At 43.4% G+C, this 17,933-nt stretch overlaps 1 protein-coding gene across 2 annotated transcripts in view; it reads right to left on the bottom strand.

The window, feature by feature from the left end:
* Casp8 (caspase 8) overlaps positions 1-17,933 on the bottom strand; it is a 29,831-nt gene continuing 11,898 nt past the window's right edge. For both annotated transcript variants that reach the window (XM_051190272.1, XM_051190271.1), the window contains exons 2-10: positions 17,183-17,288; positions 15,213-15,545; positions 10,487-10,595; positions 8,131-8,269; positions 7,997-8,050; positions 6,800-6,864; positions 4,895-5,036; positions 1,843-2,341; positions 1-364 (exon numbers count right to left, since the gene is read on the bottom strand). In XM_051190272.1, the coding sequence (XP_051046229.1) occupies positions 229-364; positions 1,843-2,341; positions 4,895-5,036; positions 6,800-6,864; positions 7,997-8,050; positions 8,131-8,269; positions 10,487-10,595; positions 15,213-15,517 (1,449 nt within the window). In that variant the 5' untranslated portion in view covers positions 15,518-15,545; positions 17,183-17,288 and the 3' untranslated portion in view covers positions 1-228. The remainder of the gene's footprint in view (positions 365-1,842; positions 2,342-4,894; positions 5,037-6,799; positions 6,865-7,996; positions 8,051-8,130; positions 8,270-10,486; positions 10,596-15,212; positions 15,546-17,182; positions 17,289-17,933) is intronic.

Raw genomic sequence — 17,933 nt, 5'->3', positions numbered from 1 at the left:
TTGTGTTTTTGAAAAAGAATATATATATTCATGTAACAACAATTAATGAAAAAAAAAAGCCATGAATTTGAAAGACAGCAAAGAGGATTATGTGAGAAGGTTTGAAGGGAGGAAAGGGAAGAGGTAAATGAAATTATATCTCAAAATAAATCATAAAAAATAAATTAAAACTCACCCCCCCAACAAAAGTGCATAGCCTGACACAATGTCAACCTTGTAGAGCACACATCAGTTAGGAGGGAAGAACAACTTCTTCCGTAGTGTGAAGGTGGGCTGAGGCATCTGTTTCCCCATGTTCTTCCTGTCGTCTTTATTGCTCACATCATAGTTCACACCAGTCAGGATGCTGAGAATATCGTCGCCTCTGAAAAACAGAGCAACATACGCTGTTGATCCAGGGGAACACAGCACCCAAGGTCTCTCCAGCTGTGCCCAAGTTCTCTAGCTCTGTCTCCCAGGCCTGTGAGAATCAAGACCTACCACATCTGTCCTAGCAACCCTGTTTCCTCAGAGCACACTGAATTACCTTCTGTTTACTCGGGATCTCTGCTGATTACAAGAAGCCTCAGCATTCCCTTCAGAATGGACCTCCTCCCCTCCTAATATGTGTGTTCCTCAATGTATCCCACACACTGTCATTTGGGCCCCACAAATGCCTCAACATCTCCCAGTGACCTCCACCTACATCAGCAATGCTCCTATAGAATCATGCACAGATCTTTACCAAAATTTGGGCGAGTGAAAGTCAAATGCTTCCTGCAGCCATCTCCACCCCTTTGCTGCCAACTGTCTGAGCAATCTTGTTGGGCAACCTCTTTATGTCTCTGTGAAGCTGACACAGATCCTGCCAGACTCACAGTCTGTGTTACAAAAGAAACCTCCACACTGATGTTATGGTCTACTCTCCACATGCCACGGGGAATTCTCACTCCTCATACACTGGAAACAACAAGACACAGATCTAAAAGAATCTCATAGAAAGGCTCCTCATTGTTCAGCTGTGGGGTGCATGTGGGGAACCCCAAAATATACAGAGCCCTAATTTAACTGAAGATGGACCAGATGTCACAGGGCCCTAGTCCCACATTTGTGGCTTAAAAACACATCAAATCAGTAGAAACAAGGGTCTCTACTCTTCACTCATCCCACACTTTGCTAAGAAGAGTGAAGGTTAGACAGATACTGGATTCTTTTCTGGTTTTTAAAAATTTGTATTTACTTATTTATGTGTGTATGTGTGTGTGAGAGTGAGAGACAGAGAGAGAGAAAGAGAAAGAGAGAGAGAGAAAGAGAGAGAGAGAGCATACATGTGGAGGTACAGAATAACTTGAAGGAGTTCTTTCCACCATGTAGATCCTAGGATTGAACTCAAATCATCAGACTTGGCAGCAAGTGCCTTTATGCACCTTGCCATCTTGTCAGCCCTAGAATAGAATGTCTGACAAAGTTTAAATATGTTGAAGTGAATCGCTTTCATCTTAGAAGACTCCCCAAAGCAGTTGGGTTGCCTCTGTCATGTTGCTGCCCAAAGACAGAGAGCAGGACTGTGTGATATCAGTGTCCTCTCCAGCTCTGTGGTGCTGAACAAAGGAGACTCCCCAGTAAATATATTAGTCTAACCCATCCATGAACTAAAGAAAGTAGTATGTGCCATCTCTCCCACTTTGCAACTGACCTGGGAAATGCAGCTACATGAGTCCCATTCAGAGATGAAAAACTCCCCATGGGCATTTCTCTGCTTGGTACACATTATCTCAACTACAAACACCTCCTAACAGGCTCTAACTATGGCAGTGAGTAAGGCAGTGTAACCCTGAAAAGGACCCAGAAGGCAAAACTCACTGAGGACATCTTTCCCTCAGGCTCTGGCAAAGTGACTGGATGTACCAAGTTCCCTGTGTGGGATCTCGGTAGGATACGCAGTTTTTCACAGTAGCCATTCCCAGCAGAAAGTCAGCCTCATCTGGAATATAGTTCTTTTGAGATGAGTCCACATCTAAGAAGCTGTCCTTCTCTTCCAAGTCAGTCTCAACAAGTACAGCCTTCTGGTAGTTATCCCCCTGACAAGCCTGAATAAAAAAGATTTTGGGTTTTCCAGCCAGGGAAGGGCACTTTGAACCAGTGAAATAAGATGTCAGTTCATAGATGGAGGCTTCCTTCCCATCAGTGCCGTAGATGATGCCCTTGTCTCCGTGGGACAGGATGCAGCAGACGAAGCAGTCTTTGTTCTTGTGGTCCATGCTTTGGTAGGATCCTAGAACGTCATGGATCTTACTGGCCGTGCAGTCTCTGTAAGGCACAACCTCAAAATGAAGCTCTTTAAAGGTCTCAGTCAACGCCTCTGAAAGGGAAAGAGGAAACCATATTATTACAACAGTTCCCAGAACACAGCCCAAGATGGATAAAACACTGGCAGGCAGGAGGCTGAGCCTGGCAAGGCCCTCTGTCCTACTAACTGGACCCTACCGGCGTCTAATGTTTACTACTGAAAGCCCTGCGCACAAGACTCAAGCTTGTTGAGCTCTTGCATCTGATTCTTTCTGATTGTTTGGCTATAGAGAGTATTCTTCCCCAAAGCCCCTTCCATCTGAATTGTCACCTTAGCTTCCAGATTCACTATTAAGACATCCAATGACATTTTGGTCCCTGGCTGCTTTACATACCTTTCCCCCAAACCTCCCCCTCTTTCCCTCTCAGTTTCTAAGATACAGTGGGCTCTTGCAGCCTGGAGACTGCTCACTGTCTTCTTGGAAAGTTCTGCTCCTTGTTCTCTTTTTGTGGAACTCACAGTCACAGGTCAGACATCCCTGACTAGTACTCGTGTGTTGTCTTATCCTTTCGCTCCCACTTGCCATTGCCGTTTTCTTTCTGTCCAGCCTTCTTAGACTTTACCTGCCCCCCCTATTCTTGTTTTGTTGCTCACCAATTTCACATTTTTTAAATCATCAATTTGTATGTATGGGTGTTTTTGCTTGCATGCATGTGTGTGCATTACAAGCATGCCTGGTGCCTGCAGAGGCTAGAAGAAGACATCAGATACCCTGGAACTGGAGTTATATACAGATGGTTGTGAGCCACCATATGGTGCTGGGAATTGAACCCAGGTCCTCTGAATGTGCAGCCAGTGCCCTTAACTGCTAAGTCATCTCTCCAGCCCAATGGTCCTATACATTTCATTTTTAATTATTTTTCTCTTTTCATACCACTTTACTAATCTTTTTTTATTAATCTCTGTGAGAATATTAAGTACAGATTTTAAAGGTTTTTCTCTGCAATGTTTCATTTACTTCGCTGTATTTTCTTGTTTGCATTTCCTTTCTTTGATATTGACTAACGGGTCAACTAAAAGATTGGCAGAAAGCTGTGTATCTGGAGTGTGGCTGTTCACTGAGGGACTTTGCCGCCAGTTGCTTGGATGAGGCACCAGAGCTTATTATCTGTAGATGACAATCCGTATCTACAGTATTCTGGGGACAACTTGGGTTAGAAGCCTGACTTCCTGCATCTGGTACATTACATATTCTTTACTATCTCTTTTCTACACAGTGCTACACTGCTTCTTTTGCTGGACCTAGTACCCCAATCTAGAGTCTCTGTGGCCAAACTTAATGAGCATGCTCTCTCTGCTCTGTATGAGGGTAGAATGCAACCTGTCTCTAGGTGGCGGATCTGGGGTTCACGTGCCGTGTCTTCTGTAAGTGTTCAACAAACCCTCCCTCTGTAGTTCATTGCTTCACCTAAACCATGTACTTCTGACTCCTGAGTTCTCCCAGGGCTCTATGGAGTAAATAAACTTGTTTCTGTTGTACTGCCCTCCACATCGCTTAGATTATACCTCCCTCTGTTCTGTCTTATATATACACGGTCTCTCCTCTCTTATTTCCAAAAATGTCTTCAAACCTTGCATCAGCTCTTGTGTCCATTCCTATTCTCCAAGACCTGGAGTAACCTGTTTGGTTTTCTTTCTGTTAATATTTTTAGCGATGATCATTTTTAATTGATTTTTTAAAATAAATCCTTTTATTTTTTAATTTCATATACATTAGGGTTTTTGCCTGCATGTAAGTCTGTGAGGGTATCAAATCACACTGAGCTAGAGTTAGACAATCATGAGTACCCTGTGTGTGCTGGGAATTGAACCCAAGTTCTCCGGAAGAGCATTCAGTTCTCTTAATCACTGAGCCATCTCTCCAGCCCCCATTTTTTTTATTCTTATGTTATGGATTATTGATAGGCTGCTCCAAACATTTCTGGATAGTTTAGTGTTTTGTTGGGCACTCATAACTCCTGCTGCAATAGAATAACTTTTATGAGCAAAATCCCTGCAGTTACTCTGATACCACAGCAAATGTTCTGGACTAATTCATTTTACAAAAGCACTTTTCATTCAGTTGAATTAAAAGGAAAGCTTGGGCTTGTGGAGATGGGTCAGCGGTAAAGAGTTCTTGCAGAGGACCCAGGTTCATTTGGGGGAATGTGATGTTCTCCTCTTCTGGACTCCAGGGACATCCACATACACATGAGCATACTCACATAGGGGCACATACACACACACAAATAAAAAGTAAAATAAAACTTAAAGATTTTTAAAGTTCACAATGCTCTTTGTTAAAAAGTAAGAGTTGTCATTTTATCATGATGAGTGTGTTACTGTGGTTTTAAAATCTAATTTTAGGAAACCAGAACTAACGGATATGTAAGAATGTTCTTTACCCCCACAAGGAAATAGCAGTAAAACGAGTAAAAAATGCTTGATAGATTTTCTTGAACTATGACTCCATTTCTCAAAACACAGGGCTCTTTAGGGCCACTGTCTCTCCTTTTTGATTTAAAAAAAAAAAAAAGCCCCACAGGAATAAGAATTACTCATGCCTCTCTTTGGATTTGGCTGTACCTTCATCATAGTTTGTTCCTTTCCTGTCCTTCATTTTGTGGAGTTTGGGTATGTCCTTCCGCGCCTTGCTGAAATCATTATTGTTGAAGATCAGACAGTATCCTCGAGGTTTGCTCTTCATTTGGTAAATTCTGTCTGATACCTGGAAAACAAAAGCCGAGTCTGGGGAGCTGACGATGAGGCTCAGATACCAGCCCATAGCAATTGTCCAGGAAGAGGCTATACTGCTGCCTAGCTCCCCTGGGAAGCATTGCTTCCTTCCTTCCCTTGCCCCAGCCAGATTTGGAGTCATTTCCCTGAAAAGCTACTTGCTGCTCCTCCAATGATGAGCTGTACAGTAAGGGGGTCTGGACCTGCTAAGGACCCCACATGTCAAATACGTCATTGATAACATCACAGTTTATTACCACTGTGCTTGCTTCAGCCTCCCTTGGCATCCAAAAGAGCTTCAGGCCAGATAACATCTGTGCCATCTGGGACTTTCAGAGTTCACTCGAGGGTGACCTCTTGGGATGGCTCTCCATGACCTTGGCAATCTTTCTGGGGTCTACCCAGCTCATCTGCCTTTCTTGGCTAACAGCTGAGGGCCTTGCCCTTCACACATGACATAGTGCAGTCTCTCGGTGGTGAAAGTTGATGCCTTAAGCCAGTGAAAAGGTACTGGGTGGCAGGTAGAGAGCAAGGAGCTAGTCAAGTTGTGCTCATGGAATCTTGACAGTAAACATCAGAGGGGTCTGCATTCTGGTTATTCTCTTAGGGCTGTTTCAAGCTGAGAGTCTCAGTATTTAGTTGGAAGCCCGTGCTGTCTCCTGAAGTACAGAAAAGACCCTAGACTAGGGGGACAAAAGCCACCTCCTATGGCTGAAAATTTTAGGACTCTGGGCCATTTAGCTAATCTAGAGTTTAACAATATATAACACACTGAGCTCCTCTTCATATTGTACAAATCCTTCACTTTTCACTGTTTTCTATGACGAAGTACTTTATGAAGCACGGGGTATAGTCAGTATTTGCTATTATCCCATGTATCTCCTATTTATATTAAGTAGATTTATCCTGCTATTGTAATACAGCCAGTTACTAAGATATTAACATACTGTCTTTGGCTGTTTGATGAGAACGATACTGTAGAGTGTCTGGATGTCTCAAAGTAACGCACAGTGTTGGCTAATCTTCCCAGGAGCCACCCTAGTGCATATTCTTCCTCAAAGTATCCAGGGGCTCCATGCTTCCTGCCACAGGGTGGCTAATGGGCTGAACTGTAATTGGTGAATTATTGAAGACTATAAATAGAAGCTATGTCTAGGAAGGAAATCCTTCTACAGGCTTCACTGAGACAAAAACTAAGAGATCCTGTTGTGTGTAACACAAAGGAGCAGATCCCTCAGCGATGTCAGGCTAAAACAGAAGGCCTGCTAGTGCAACTCTTCCTGCCCCAGGAACCCATTGTTCTCGAAGCCCCCCCCCCCCCCCCCCCAGTGCACTCACTTTAGTGGACACAGCAGCTAGAACAAGTGGGAAGCCCCGAGCACTCTCCACCTCCCAACAATTCCTTTGCTTTATTATAAAATTAGAACCGGTGTGGTGGCCCATACCAATAATCCCAGCACTCGGGAAGTAAAGTCATGGGAATCAGGAGTTCAAGGTCATCCTCAACTACAGAGTGAGTTCAAGGCCAGTTTGAGCTATAGGAGACTCAGTCTCAGATTACAAACAAACTGAACAGCAGTAACAGTGATAACTAATTTAACACAAAGAAAACTGGTTCTTTTGTAGGTTTTTCTTTCCCAGAGTTCTCAAAAGTTCCAAAAGGCACTGCCCCTTGTTGGCTTATCTGGCAGTTTAAGAGGAGCCAATAAACACAAGAAATAGAAACTTCCATGCAGAGGGAGTGAGGAGGTGTACCTGTGAGTGGCTACATTGTTCTTGTAGGGAGTCCCACATTTCCTGCATTCTGAAGTGACTCTCCCCTGCAAGCAACCAAGAAAAATACCCAGAATGAGAGGCTTGGTGGCAAAGGTTGTTTGGTAAAGAAATATGTAACACTTAGGACAACCTAAGGACCTTAAAAACATTTCATGTGAGCATGCTTGCGTGTGTGTGTGTGTGTGTGTGTGTGTGTGTGTGTGTGTGTGCCCACGCACATGCATGAGCATTCATGCACACATGCTTTATGTAGGGAGTACTCATGGAATGACACGTGTGTGGAGATCAAAAAGGGCTTTGAGGAGTTGGTTCCTTCCCCTTACATGGGTTCCAGAGATGAAAGTCACATCACCTGGCCTGAAAGGAGCACTTTTATCTACTAAGGCATGTCTGTAGGAAGGACACTTAGCATGCTTCTGAAAACCCAAGCGCAAACTGCCTTGTTTAAGCAGTCATTGATCAAAGCAGGGGTCAGGCGGAGTCAGACCCTGACTCAAACTTTCCAAAGAGCTGGACTCAGGCAGGCATGGACAGAGAGAAGTGGCTGGTACTTGGCCTCATTTCTAAAGGAGGGTGATCCTTGGGGGGGTTAAGACAGAGAACATGGCTGGAGCATTCCAGGCTGAGGCAGCCACATGGCCGAGGAATTCAGGGACCTGGACTTAACAGAGAAGAACTATTAATACTTAGCCAAGGGGCCTCTCACAGAGCAAAGAGTCTTGATCAAGAATGTTCTGGGAAGAAAAGTCAGGTGTGGCATGGCACACGCCTTCACCCTAGCACTTGAGGCAGCAGTTTCTGTGATATCAAGGACAGTCTGGTCTACATAGAGAGTTCCAAGACAGCCAGGGCTAGGTAAAAAACAAAACAAAACAAAAAACCCTATCTCAAACTGATCAAAACATAAGAATGTTCTGAAAACTCATTTGAATCTAGCTACCCACATCTCTAAACAAAAGCAGACACAATCAGAACAGAGTTAAGACACTCTTATAGAATAACTGTGCTCATTTCAAATGTTCTCATGGGGCTTTTGCAAATTCTTTTCATCTTCCAGGGAGCAGCAGAGGTGACAAGTGACCACTAAACTGTCACCCTGATATTAGGATGTGGCAGAGGGTGGTAGGAAGGGGCAAGAGGAAATCAAGTGCATTTGCATCTAAAAGTAAGTATTACCATCTAAAAATGAAACTGGTGAATCTGTCCTTGCTTCGAGGCTCATTCTTCTCTCTGAATTAAAAAGGAAGGGCTTGATCAGAAACAGCCATGGCTCTCAGGGCTTTGCCACCTTGCAGCCATTGGCTGCCTACCTCTGCTTGAATTTTCATAACCCTCAATCTTCTCCAGCAGGCTCTTGTTGACCTGTTCACAGATCAACTTCAGGATGTCCAAGTTGTTTTCTGTCAGAAGGAGCCTCTTTTCCATTTCCACGAAAATATCAAGCAGGCTCTGAGGAGGAGACAGCAAGGAACGAAGGATTGAGTGCACAAGCCTGGTAACTAGGTTTTTGCTTCCTTAATTCTACTACTTCCAAAACAAGGGCCTAGTCTTATTTCCCACAGAGATCTCCCTTCCACCTCTGAGCACATGCTGATCCCTCAGAGTTGACAGTAATCAGGAAGGCCATTCTGTGTTTTCTGGCCTAAAAGGATAAAAAATAGGAAAAGAGAGAGAGAAGCCATGTCAGATGTCACCAGTCCCTAGGCCTTGCTCCCAAACTATATGTGGAAGCCTTCATCTATGGAGCAGCCTGAGGAGTGTGGAAGGAACAGCCCTGTAGCCTGCATTATCCTCTGGCATTACCCCAATACCTTATCCACCTCAAAACTTCAACTAATGCACACATATACAGAGACACATGCAGTGCACCAAACACACAGAGAGATGCCATGGGCATGTACACACACACTAAACAAATGTACAAAGATACACTTGGACAAAGCAAACATCAAAGTTAGACAATACACCACACAGCACACACATACACACACACACACACACACACAACACACACACACACAGAGTGAGAAAAACCCACACACATATGTAGTACATATAGACTCAGACCAACAGAGAAACCACACAGAGGCATACACCACACACACACAGGTACAGATGCCACACATGTACATAAGAAGCACATACACATTCATAGCAACTTTATTCATAATATCCAGCTCTTGGAAACAACCTAGGTACTCCTCAACTGAAGAAGGAATAAAGAAAATATGGTACATTTACACAATGGAATACTACTCAGTGGTAAGAAACAATGACATCCTAAACTTTGCAGACAAACGCATAGAACTAGAAAAAAACAAAACAAAACAAAACAAAAAAACCATCCTGAGTAAGGTAACCCAGACCCAGAGAGACAAATCTGGTATGTACTCACTCATAAGAGGATACCAGACATAAAGCAAAAGATGCAAAAGATACCCAGCCTACAATCCACAACCCCAGAGAAGCTAGAACTCTCTTCCAGAAACAGATGGAAGCAGTTGCAGAAATCCACAACTAACCACTGGGCCAAGCTCCTGGAGTACAATGAAGTGAGGGAGGAGCAATAATATGAGCAAAGGAGTCAAGACCATGGTGGAGAAACCCACAGGATCTGCTGACCAGAGCTAGTGAGAGATCACTGACTCAGTTCTGACAAATGGAGAACCTGCATAAGACTGAACCAGACTCCCTTAATATAGGTGACAATGGTGCAGCTGGGACAATATATGAGGTCATTGGCAGTGGCTCCAAGATCTAACAATAATGCACTGACTTAGCGGAGCCCATTCTATATGGAGAAGATACCTTGCTCAGCATAGACACAGGGGGGTGGAGAGGGGCCTTGGTCCTGCCTCAGTGAGATGATGGGACAGACTTAGTAGACTTCCTACGGGAGGCCTTACCCTCTCTTGAGGATCAGATGGGAGGGGCAAAGAGAGGAGAGAGGGGGAACTGGGGTTGGAATGTAAAAAATTAATTAAAAAAACAGAACCCTAAAAAACTGAAGGAAGCTGGAATGGGCTTGTTATATGTAAACTGTGTATTCGTCTCCCCACTATAGTCCCTGTGGAGGCCTGGAAGACATTATTGTCACTAAGGCTCTGGGTATATTAGAGAGAAGTAAAATAAGATACTAAAGAATGTATTAGAGAGAAAAAAGCACATACACAAAATATACAACATATAGACACACACATATATCATACAACCTACTCACAGACACATGCCACACACTGGGGGAACAAGCAAACAAGCAATATGTCATTTCAAGGGCAGCAGAAGTGAGGGAAGTGTGACTCCGGGCCCCATTTCCTCCCTGGCCCTGCTAGGTCCCATGCATTGTGGCACTGTACAACTTGCCTTCTCTAGCTCCTGGGTCTGCCCCATGGCTAAGCTGTAGCACCTTACATCAAAGCCAAAACTACTACCCCTGCCTAAACACTTTATTTTCCCTGGGTAAGAAGTGAGCTTAAGGCCATCCTTGGCTATATAGCAAGTTTGTGTTCAGCCTGGGCTACATGATACCATGTCTCAAACAAACAAATGAAAGGACAAACAAACAGATGATTTTTGTCTTGAATACAGATTGTTGTTGGCAGAACAGTCCCCTCTGGTCTCAGAAGCACCACTGGTGACCCATCTCAAGGACATACCAGGTCTTACCGAGTTATCGTCATTCAGCTTACATTTGGGGATCTCTTTATTCAAAAAAAACTTAAAAGACTTCAATTCCATCGTGCTTACATCTTCTGAGAGCTGAAAAAGCATGACCCTGTAGTAGGAAATGGAGGCACATTAGAGATACGCCCTAGATCACTTCCATCACTACACAGAATTAACCTCGGACTCCACTCCTAGGGCCTCCTTAAAAGAGCCAACGATGCCTGGCTGGTGAGCCTCAGGAAAAGGCTACACAGTGATGGAAATCTACTGAGTCAAACCAACCAGCCCACTCTGAGCAAAGTCCCACCACCTTCATCTTCCAACTAGCTTCAGCTAAAACAATCATGCTGCCCCCAGGTCGCTATAAAAATCAAGATCCAAGGGCTGGAGAGATGGCTCAGTGGTTAAGAGCACTGACTGGTTCAATTCCCAGCAGCCACATGGCAGCTTACAACTGTCTGTAACTCTAGTTCCAGGAGATCTGATACCTTCACCCCAATGCACATAAAATAAAAAGGTTAAATAAATTATTTTTTAAAAAAGAAAAGAAAATCAAGGTCCAGGAGAGATGATCTGGGGGAATCATATTCTCCACAGTACATGTCAGAGTTGATTCCCTTCCAAGAACTGGTCAGTGTCCCAGCCATTTCTTTCAAGAAGAAGACTAAACATTTGGTTCTAGAATACAAAGGACTCTGAATACACACATACACACACACACACGTGCGCGTACACTCCACTCTTACCAAGACCAAAGGTCCTAAAGCTCTCAACACAGCCAACTGCCCTGTGTTCTCCCCACCCGACATTCCCTTGTCTAGTTACACATGCTCACTGCCCACCCGCAATCACACCACATTGCCCAAGAGTTCTCAGGGCTCTGTTCTCTCACTGAAGCTTCATTCATTTCTCTCCAGAAAGATAACTCATATATTACAATAGTCTGTCTATAAACCATCCAAGATACCGGGTAGTGGTGGTGGGTGCCTTTAATCCCAGCACTGGGGAGGCAGAGGCAGATGATCCCTGTGAGTTCCAGACCAGCCTGGTCTACAGAGAGGGTTACAGGTCAACCAGGGCTACATTGAGAAACCCTGTCAAGAAAAACCAAAAAAAAAAAAAAAAAAAAAAAAAAAAGAAAGAAAAACAAAAAACCACCAAAGTCCCCGACAGCTTGGCCCATGCCTTTTCATTTTCATTAGCCTGAGTATTGTGAGGTGCAGTGTTTGAACTTTGTAATTTTTGACATGTTGCTCATTTCTTGCTCATCAGTAGATAGAAGATAAATGTGTATCTATACCACAGACAGGTGTGAATTACATAAGTTTCCATGAACTACAGTCACATGTCACTTAAAGGTGGGTGCACATTCTGAGATCCTCAACAAATGGTTTCTTTATTTTGTCAACATCACAATGTATTCCTAAACTAAGAGTACTATGATATCACTAGTGAGGTAGCATAATCTCCCAGGACCAACATCACACACGCAGCCCATCATTGCCCAAACTGTTAGGCGGCACACTAAGATTTCCGTTTCAGAAGCTATCTCAGGGTTCTTATTGCTATGAAGAGGCAACATGACCATGGCAACTCTTATAAAGGAAAACATTTGATTGGGGTGGCTTACAGTTTCAGAGGTTCAATCCATTATCATCATGGTGGGACATAACAGCATGCAGGCAGACATGGCACTGGAGAGGGTTCTACATCTTGATCCACACGCAACAAGACCTGAACTGTCTCACTGTGCACGGCTTTAGCATAGGAGACCTCAAGCCTGCCCCCACAGTGAACTTCCTCCAACAAGGCCACAGTTAATCCAACCATACCTCCTAACAGCGACACTCCCTTTGGGGGCCATTTTCTTTCAAACCACCACAGAAGCATTACTTATGTACACATTTAAGACCTTGGAAATGGTTGTTTTAGAAGTCAGCAAAACTTGGGACGAAGATGTTGCTCAGCAGTTAGGAGCACATGACACTCTTGTCAAGAACCAGAGCTCAATTCTGGGCATCCAAACCAGGCAACTCACAACCTGCTACAACTCCAGGTACAGAAGCGCCAAGGTATCTGGCATCCGAGGGCACCCGTACTCACATACACATGCCCAAACACAGACACGTAATTAAAAATATGAATAAGTAAATCTTTAAACTTTGGGGGGGGGAAGTCAGCAAAACTCTTAACAGCTTGTGTGAAGGAAAATAAAACAACAGCTGCTAAGAGACATTGGATTAGGAAAACTGCTGAATTAAACCAGCCTACATATTTTAGGAGGTTTAACTTCAGAATGGAAGTCAGAATGGAGTGGTTATACCTTTATTTCCACAGGAAATGAAAAATTATGGATGCCTTCAAAATTAATAAATGACCAAGGGAGGCCTCCTGAAAATCTTGACTGCAGACATAAAGGAAGAAACTACGAAAAACTACAAGGCAGATGATACGTGTGCTGGTCCTTCTACGTGGGAACAGCTCTAGAACTGGACGAGACGTGGTAAATCTTAGCTACAGAGTCCTTATGACTTACTATTACATGCCATCCATTCATGGGATGTCTTTCATGGAGTTTTATGTTACTGTTTGGTTATGTAGTCCAAAGGGACAGATGTCTTTTACCTGCTTAAACAGAGAATCACCTTTAGCTGACTTGTGCACACAACATATTCCATGCTTGTGTTAATACAGATATGCATGCTACCTTTAAAAGTTTGTGTGTTTTCAAAAAAAAAAAAAAAAAAAAAAAAAAAAAAAAAAGACCAGACACAAATAAAGACAAGTAATCCGGGTAGTCCAACCTCCCAGAATGCCTCTGTTATAGTTTCCTCAAAATCTGCCTCTATAACAACTTCAAAGCTGCTAGCTGAGATGGTGCAGCCTCACAGTGACTCCAGCCAGGACTTCAGATAAGCCCCGCACTTTGCCATCACTGAACAGCAGCTGGCCCTCCCAGGACTTGACCCCCCCAAACAACAGGAAGTCATCTTAAGAACACAATACCCACATTCCCTAGAGGTGGGGTGGGTGGCTTTTCATCATTTGACAGGTTGTGGAGGTTTGTTGTTACTTAAAGGGATTAGTTGCAAGTTGTTACTGGTCATGGTCAGGGAAAAAAATGAACCAAAGGAGGTTTTAGATTCAGGGATCTCATCTGAAAAGAAAAAAAAGGGGGATATAGCAATAATAGGATAAAAGGGTAGACTATTAAATCTACTTTTAAACCAAAAAAAACTATAAATCTCAAATACTTTACATTGATATGGATTTTTGTATATTGATACTAATTTAAGGTTATTTTGCTATAACATTTATATATGTTTCTACTCTTGTTTAAGGTATTTTGTATATTGATACAAATTTAAGGTTATTTTTTTCAACATACTGTAAGATATTGTACTTATGCAGCTCATTTAAAGATGTAAAGTTCTAGTCTTTGAAAGTTGTTATAAATTATTTAGGATAATTAAGAAATACAGGTCAGTAGTTAGCCATCTATAACAATCAAACGTGTAGTCATGTTAGAGATAAGTTGTCAAGGTCATACAGAGATATAGATAGTTGATACCTACTGAATATAACATTTAATTTGTTTTAATAACATAGGCTTTTCATGACAGTGAGATATGTCTGTTCCTGGCAGCACCAATCTACATCAGAGAAGATGATGGACACTGAAGACCCTCCGTATGGAGTTTGCTTTCATTTGTGACAAAGTTAGTCACTGGACAAGAAACTGCTCTCCCCTCGACTGCTGACAGCGTGCTGTCCAAACAGGACAAGCAGACCATGAAAGAAGGTGACTGCCAAACCTTGCCAAGACAAGGTAGGATAGTTCTTCAAAACTCCCGTCTCACAAAAAGTCTGTCAGGTATTCTAGGCCTATAGGCTTAAGATGCCTGCTGCAATGTTGCAGAGGAAACTTGGGTGACTGTCCAAGCTGCCAGCCGTTTCTGTCATTTCTATACTTTTGGAAGTCGTTTGCTCTGCACTTCCTGTTTACTTAGGTAATATTTTACCCTTCTCAGGTCTCTGATGGAGCTGAAGAATGGATAGTTAGAGTTTTACCGATTTCTTTGCTACTAAATTCAAAAAAGAAACTTACGAAAGAGATGTAAAGTTTATAAAGGTTGAGAAACATATAAACTTTGTTGTTTATTTAAGAAAATGTTTTAAGGTTTAAAAGGATATCTTTAGGCTGGTAATAAAAGTTATGATAGGATGGATAATACAGTATTTTCTCCAAATTTGCCAATGTAGATTAATGGAAACAGGTTAATTTAAGTTATACAAGTCAATTGGGAACAAACCCAAACTAAAGGCTAAGCTTTCATAATTAGTAATAAATCTCCACATCATTATCTGGGGGATGGCGGTTCAAAAGAAGGTCTGACAAGAAAGACATACTATACTCTTCTTCTATAAATTAATTTTGGTCATGGTATTTTGCCACAGAACAGGAAGTAACCGACACAGGACTTTGATCATATGCCCACACACACATTTTTCTGTCTTATCCTCCTACAGCCAAATCCCTTCTCCTCCCCAGTAGTCCCTTTCTGTACCACAATGCATGAAAACTACATAATTTTACGGCTTCAGCATTTTTCTCTGCGTTATATGTTCAACACAGAGACTCACGAGGCACTTTACAACCTGGACCCCACCAGCAGCATCCAGAGTCACACCCCTTCAGCCCATGCTTCCCAGCACTTCTACCCACCTGTAAGGAGAAACCTGGGCTTTGTCTAGAACCTGCAGCTCCCTCACCATCTCCTCCTTGCTGCTGTTCAGGAAGTTGGCCAGCAGGTCCAGCCGTTTGATGAGGAAAAGCAGTTCCTTCAGGAAGGACAGATTGCCTTCCTCCAACAGTCCCTTTTCCTGTAGTACCTCAAATAGTACCAGGGCGTCGTTGATGGGTTCCTGCTTCTTGTGTGCGATGTGGTCCAAGCACAGAAACTTGAGGGCAGCCAGTTCATCACTGACCAGGCATTCAGCAATCTTGTAAAGACAGTTTCTGAAATCCATTCTGTTCAAGTGGCAGGAAAGTAGTGACCTAGGTCAACACATGACACCATGATCAAGCCAGGAAGTAAAGTACCAGCTACCCCCTTGTTTCTGTCGAGTACTAATGGCATCTACTACATTCCAGACACTTTAGAGGGAAGAAATGGAGAATAATGGGAACAAAACAACAAGTTTCTACTTCTCAGGAGCTGTTATGGAGGGGGGTGAATGTACAGAGTCACTGGTCAGAGAATCTCTACTTGGTGCAGTAACAGTCTTGGGAATAGGAGTTCCTGCAGGCAAGAGACCTTTGGGAAGGCAGCTTGAAGAAAGGGGGCATACAAAAAGTGGAGCTAAACTGGACAGACACAGACTTCAGTAGAGTAGCTCTATAGAAGGACAGCAAGTGTCATGGATAGGAACATGGGCTCCGCCTTCTTCAAAACCTGGCCGTGCCATTGGCCACTCTGCCTTGGGAAGCTGCTTCCTAGGAGTATTGTGAGTGTCATCATGTGTAAAAGTAAGGAGTAGAAGGCTACCTATCTCCTGATTGAGAATCTTAGGTGACATCAAGTAACACCAAAAACATGCCAACCCCAAGAAAGAGAAAGCCCGGTCATGGGGCCTGTCTCAGTTAGTGTCTATTGCTGTGATAAAACAACATGACCAAAAGCAACTTGGAGAGGAAAGGATTTATTTGATCTTATAGCTCGTAGACTCCCTCATTCAGGGAAGTCAGGGCAGGAAACGCTGCAAGTGTCATGGAGGAGTGATGCTTACTGGCCTCCCTCTCCTCCTGGCTTGCTCCACCTGCCTTCGTGTAGCATCCAAGACCATCAGCCCAGGAGTAGCACTTCCCACAGAGAGCTGGGCCCTTTCATATCACACATCAATCTAGAAAATGCTCCACAAGCTTGCCCACAGGCCAATCTGGGTTTCTCAATTGAGGTTCTCTCTTCAAAAATGACTCTAGCTTGTGTAAAGTGGACATAAAGATTAGCCAGAACAAGACCCAAACACCCAGGACCTGGGATAGTGGACGCTTTCCTCACCTTACTTTTCCTATTGGGTTGACAGCTATGAATGTTAATTTGGAAGTAGCAGTCCTGTCCTCATCTCAGGTGACCCTTGTCTTACTTAAGAGATGCCTTGCCCTCAAGAGGTAAGTCGGGATGGTGACTGAGACCCTTCAACTAGGAAACCTTTCTGTTCCAACACAACCCCATAACTACCATGGCATCTCAGACACTGCCCTTCTCCTTAACCTCAGAGCTGATGGGGGATGTCCTTCTATATGCTGTGAATATATGTTTCTCTTATTGGTTGATAAATAAAAGCTGATTGTCCAGGAGTCAGTCAGGGAGATACCATGTAACCGCCAAAGGAGTAACATGCCCGAGCATTACAGGTAAGCCACAGCCTCGTGGCAATACATGGTTTAAAAGAAATGGGATAGAAATTAAGAGAGAGCTAGCCAATAATAAGCCTGAGCCATCGGCCATACAGTTTATAATTGATATAAACCTGTGTGTGTTTATCTGGGATTAAAGGGCTGTGGGACTGGGTGCAACAGAAACCTTTGTCCACGAAAGTTGCCTCCTCCCCTACAATAAAGGGAATTGTTGCTATTCCATGACACAGTGGATGTTCAAATAAGAATATTTGTAGCTGGGTATGGCCACTCACCCTGTAATGCCAGCACTGAATACTCAGAAGCAAGGGGATCACCACAAGTTCGAAGTTTACTTGCTCCACACAGCAGTCCCAGGGCAGTTAGGGCTACACAGCAAGACTGTCTCAAACATCAAAACATACAAAAACACAGGTAAATAATAAGTCAAATGTATTCGTGTGATGAGATATCCACCCCACCTGCACTTGTTGCACCAACCATGCCCATTGGGGCATGGGGACAGGTGCGGGTGTGACCAAGAGGGACTAGGGCCAGCCTGGTCTACAAAGCTAGTTCCAGGACAGCCTCCAAAGCCACAGAGAAGCCCTGTCTCAAAAAACAAAAACAAACAAACAAAAGAATCCACTTAGTATTTGATTCCCAAAGTTTTTGTACCCTGGATCTTTCCCTACAAAACTAATCAATTACCATGAAAGTCCTTTCACCTAACAAAGACATTTTAAGGGGCTGGAGAGATGGCTCAGTGGTTAAGAGTACTGGCTGCTCTTGTAGAGAAGCAGAGGATGGTTCCCAGCACCCACAGGATTGCTCACAACTTAACTCCAGTTTCAGAGGCTCTGACCTCCTCTTCTGGCCTTGGGGACACCAAGCATGCATGCAGTACACAGGCACACATGCAAAACAAAAAACAAAAAAAGCCCACAAAACAAAAACAATAATAAAAAATCCCACCCATATCATAAAATAAAATTTTTATTAAAAAGAAGAAGGAGGAGGAGGAGGAGGAGAAGAAGAAACAGCATG

Source organism: Phodopus roborovskii, unplaced genomic scaffold, assembly GCF_943737965.1.
Source record: "Phodopus roborovskii unplaced genomic scaffold, PHOROB, whole genome shotgun sequence".
NCBI lineage: Eukaryota > Metazoa > Chordata > Mammalia > Rodentia > Cricetidae > Phodopus > Phodopus roborovskii.
This window is presented reverse-complemented; position numbering and strand designations above follow the sequence as displayed.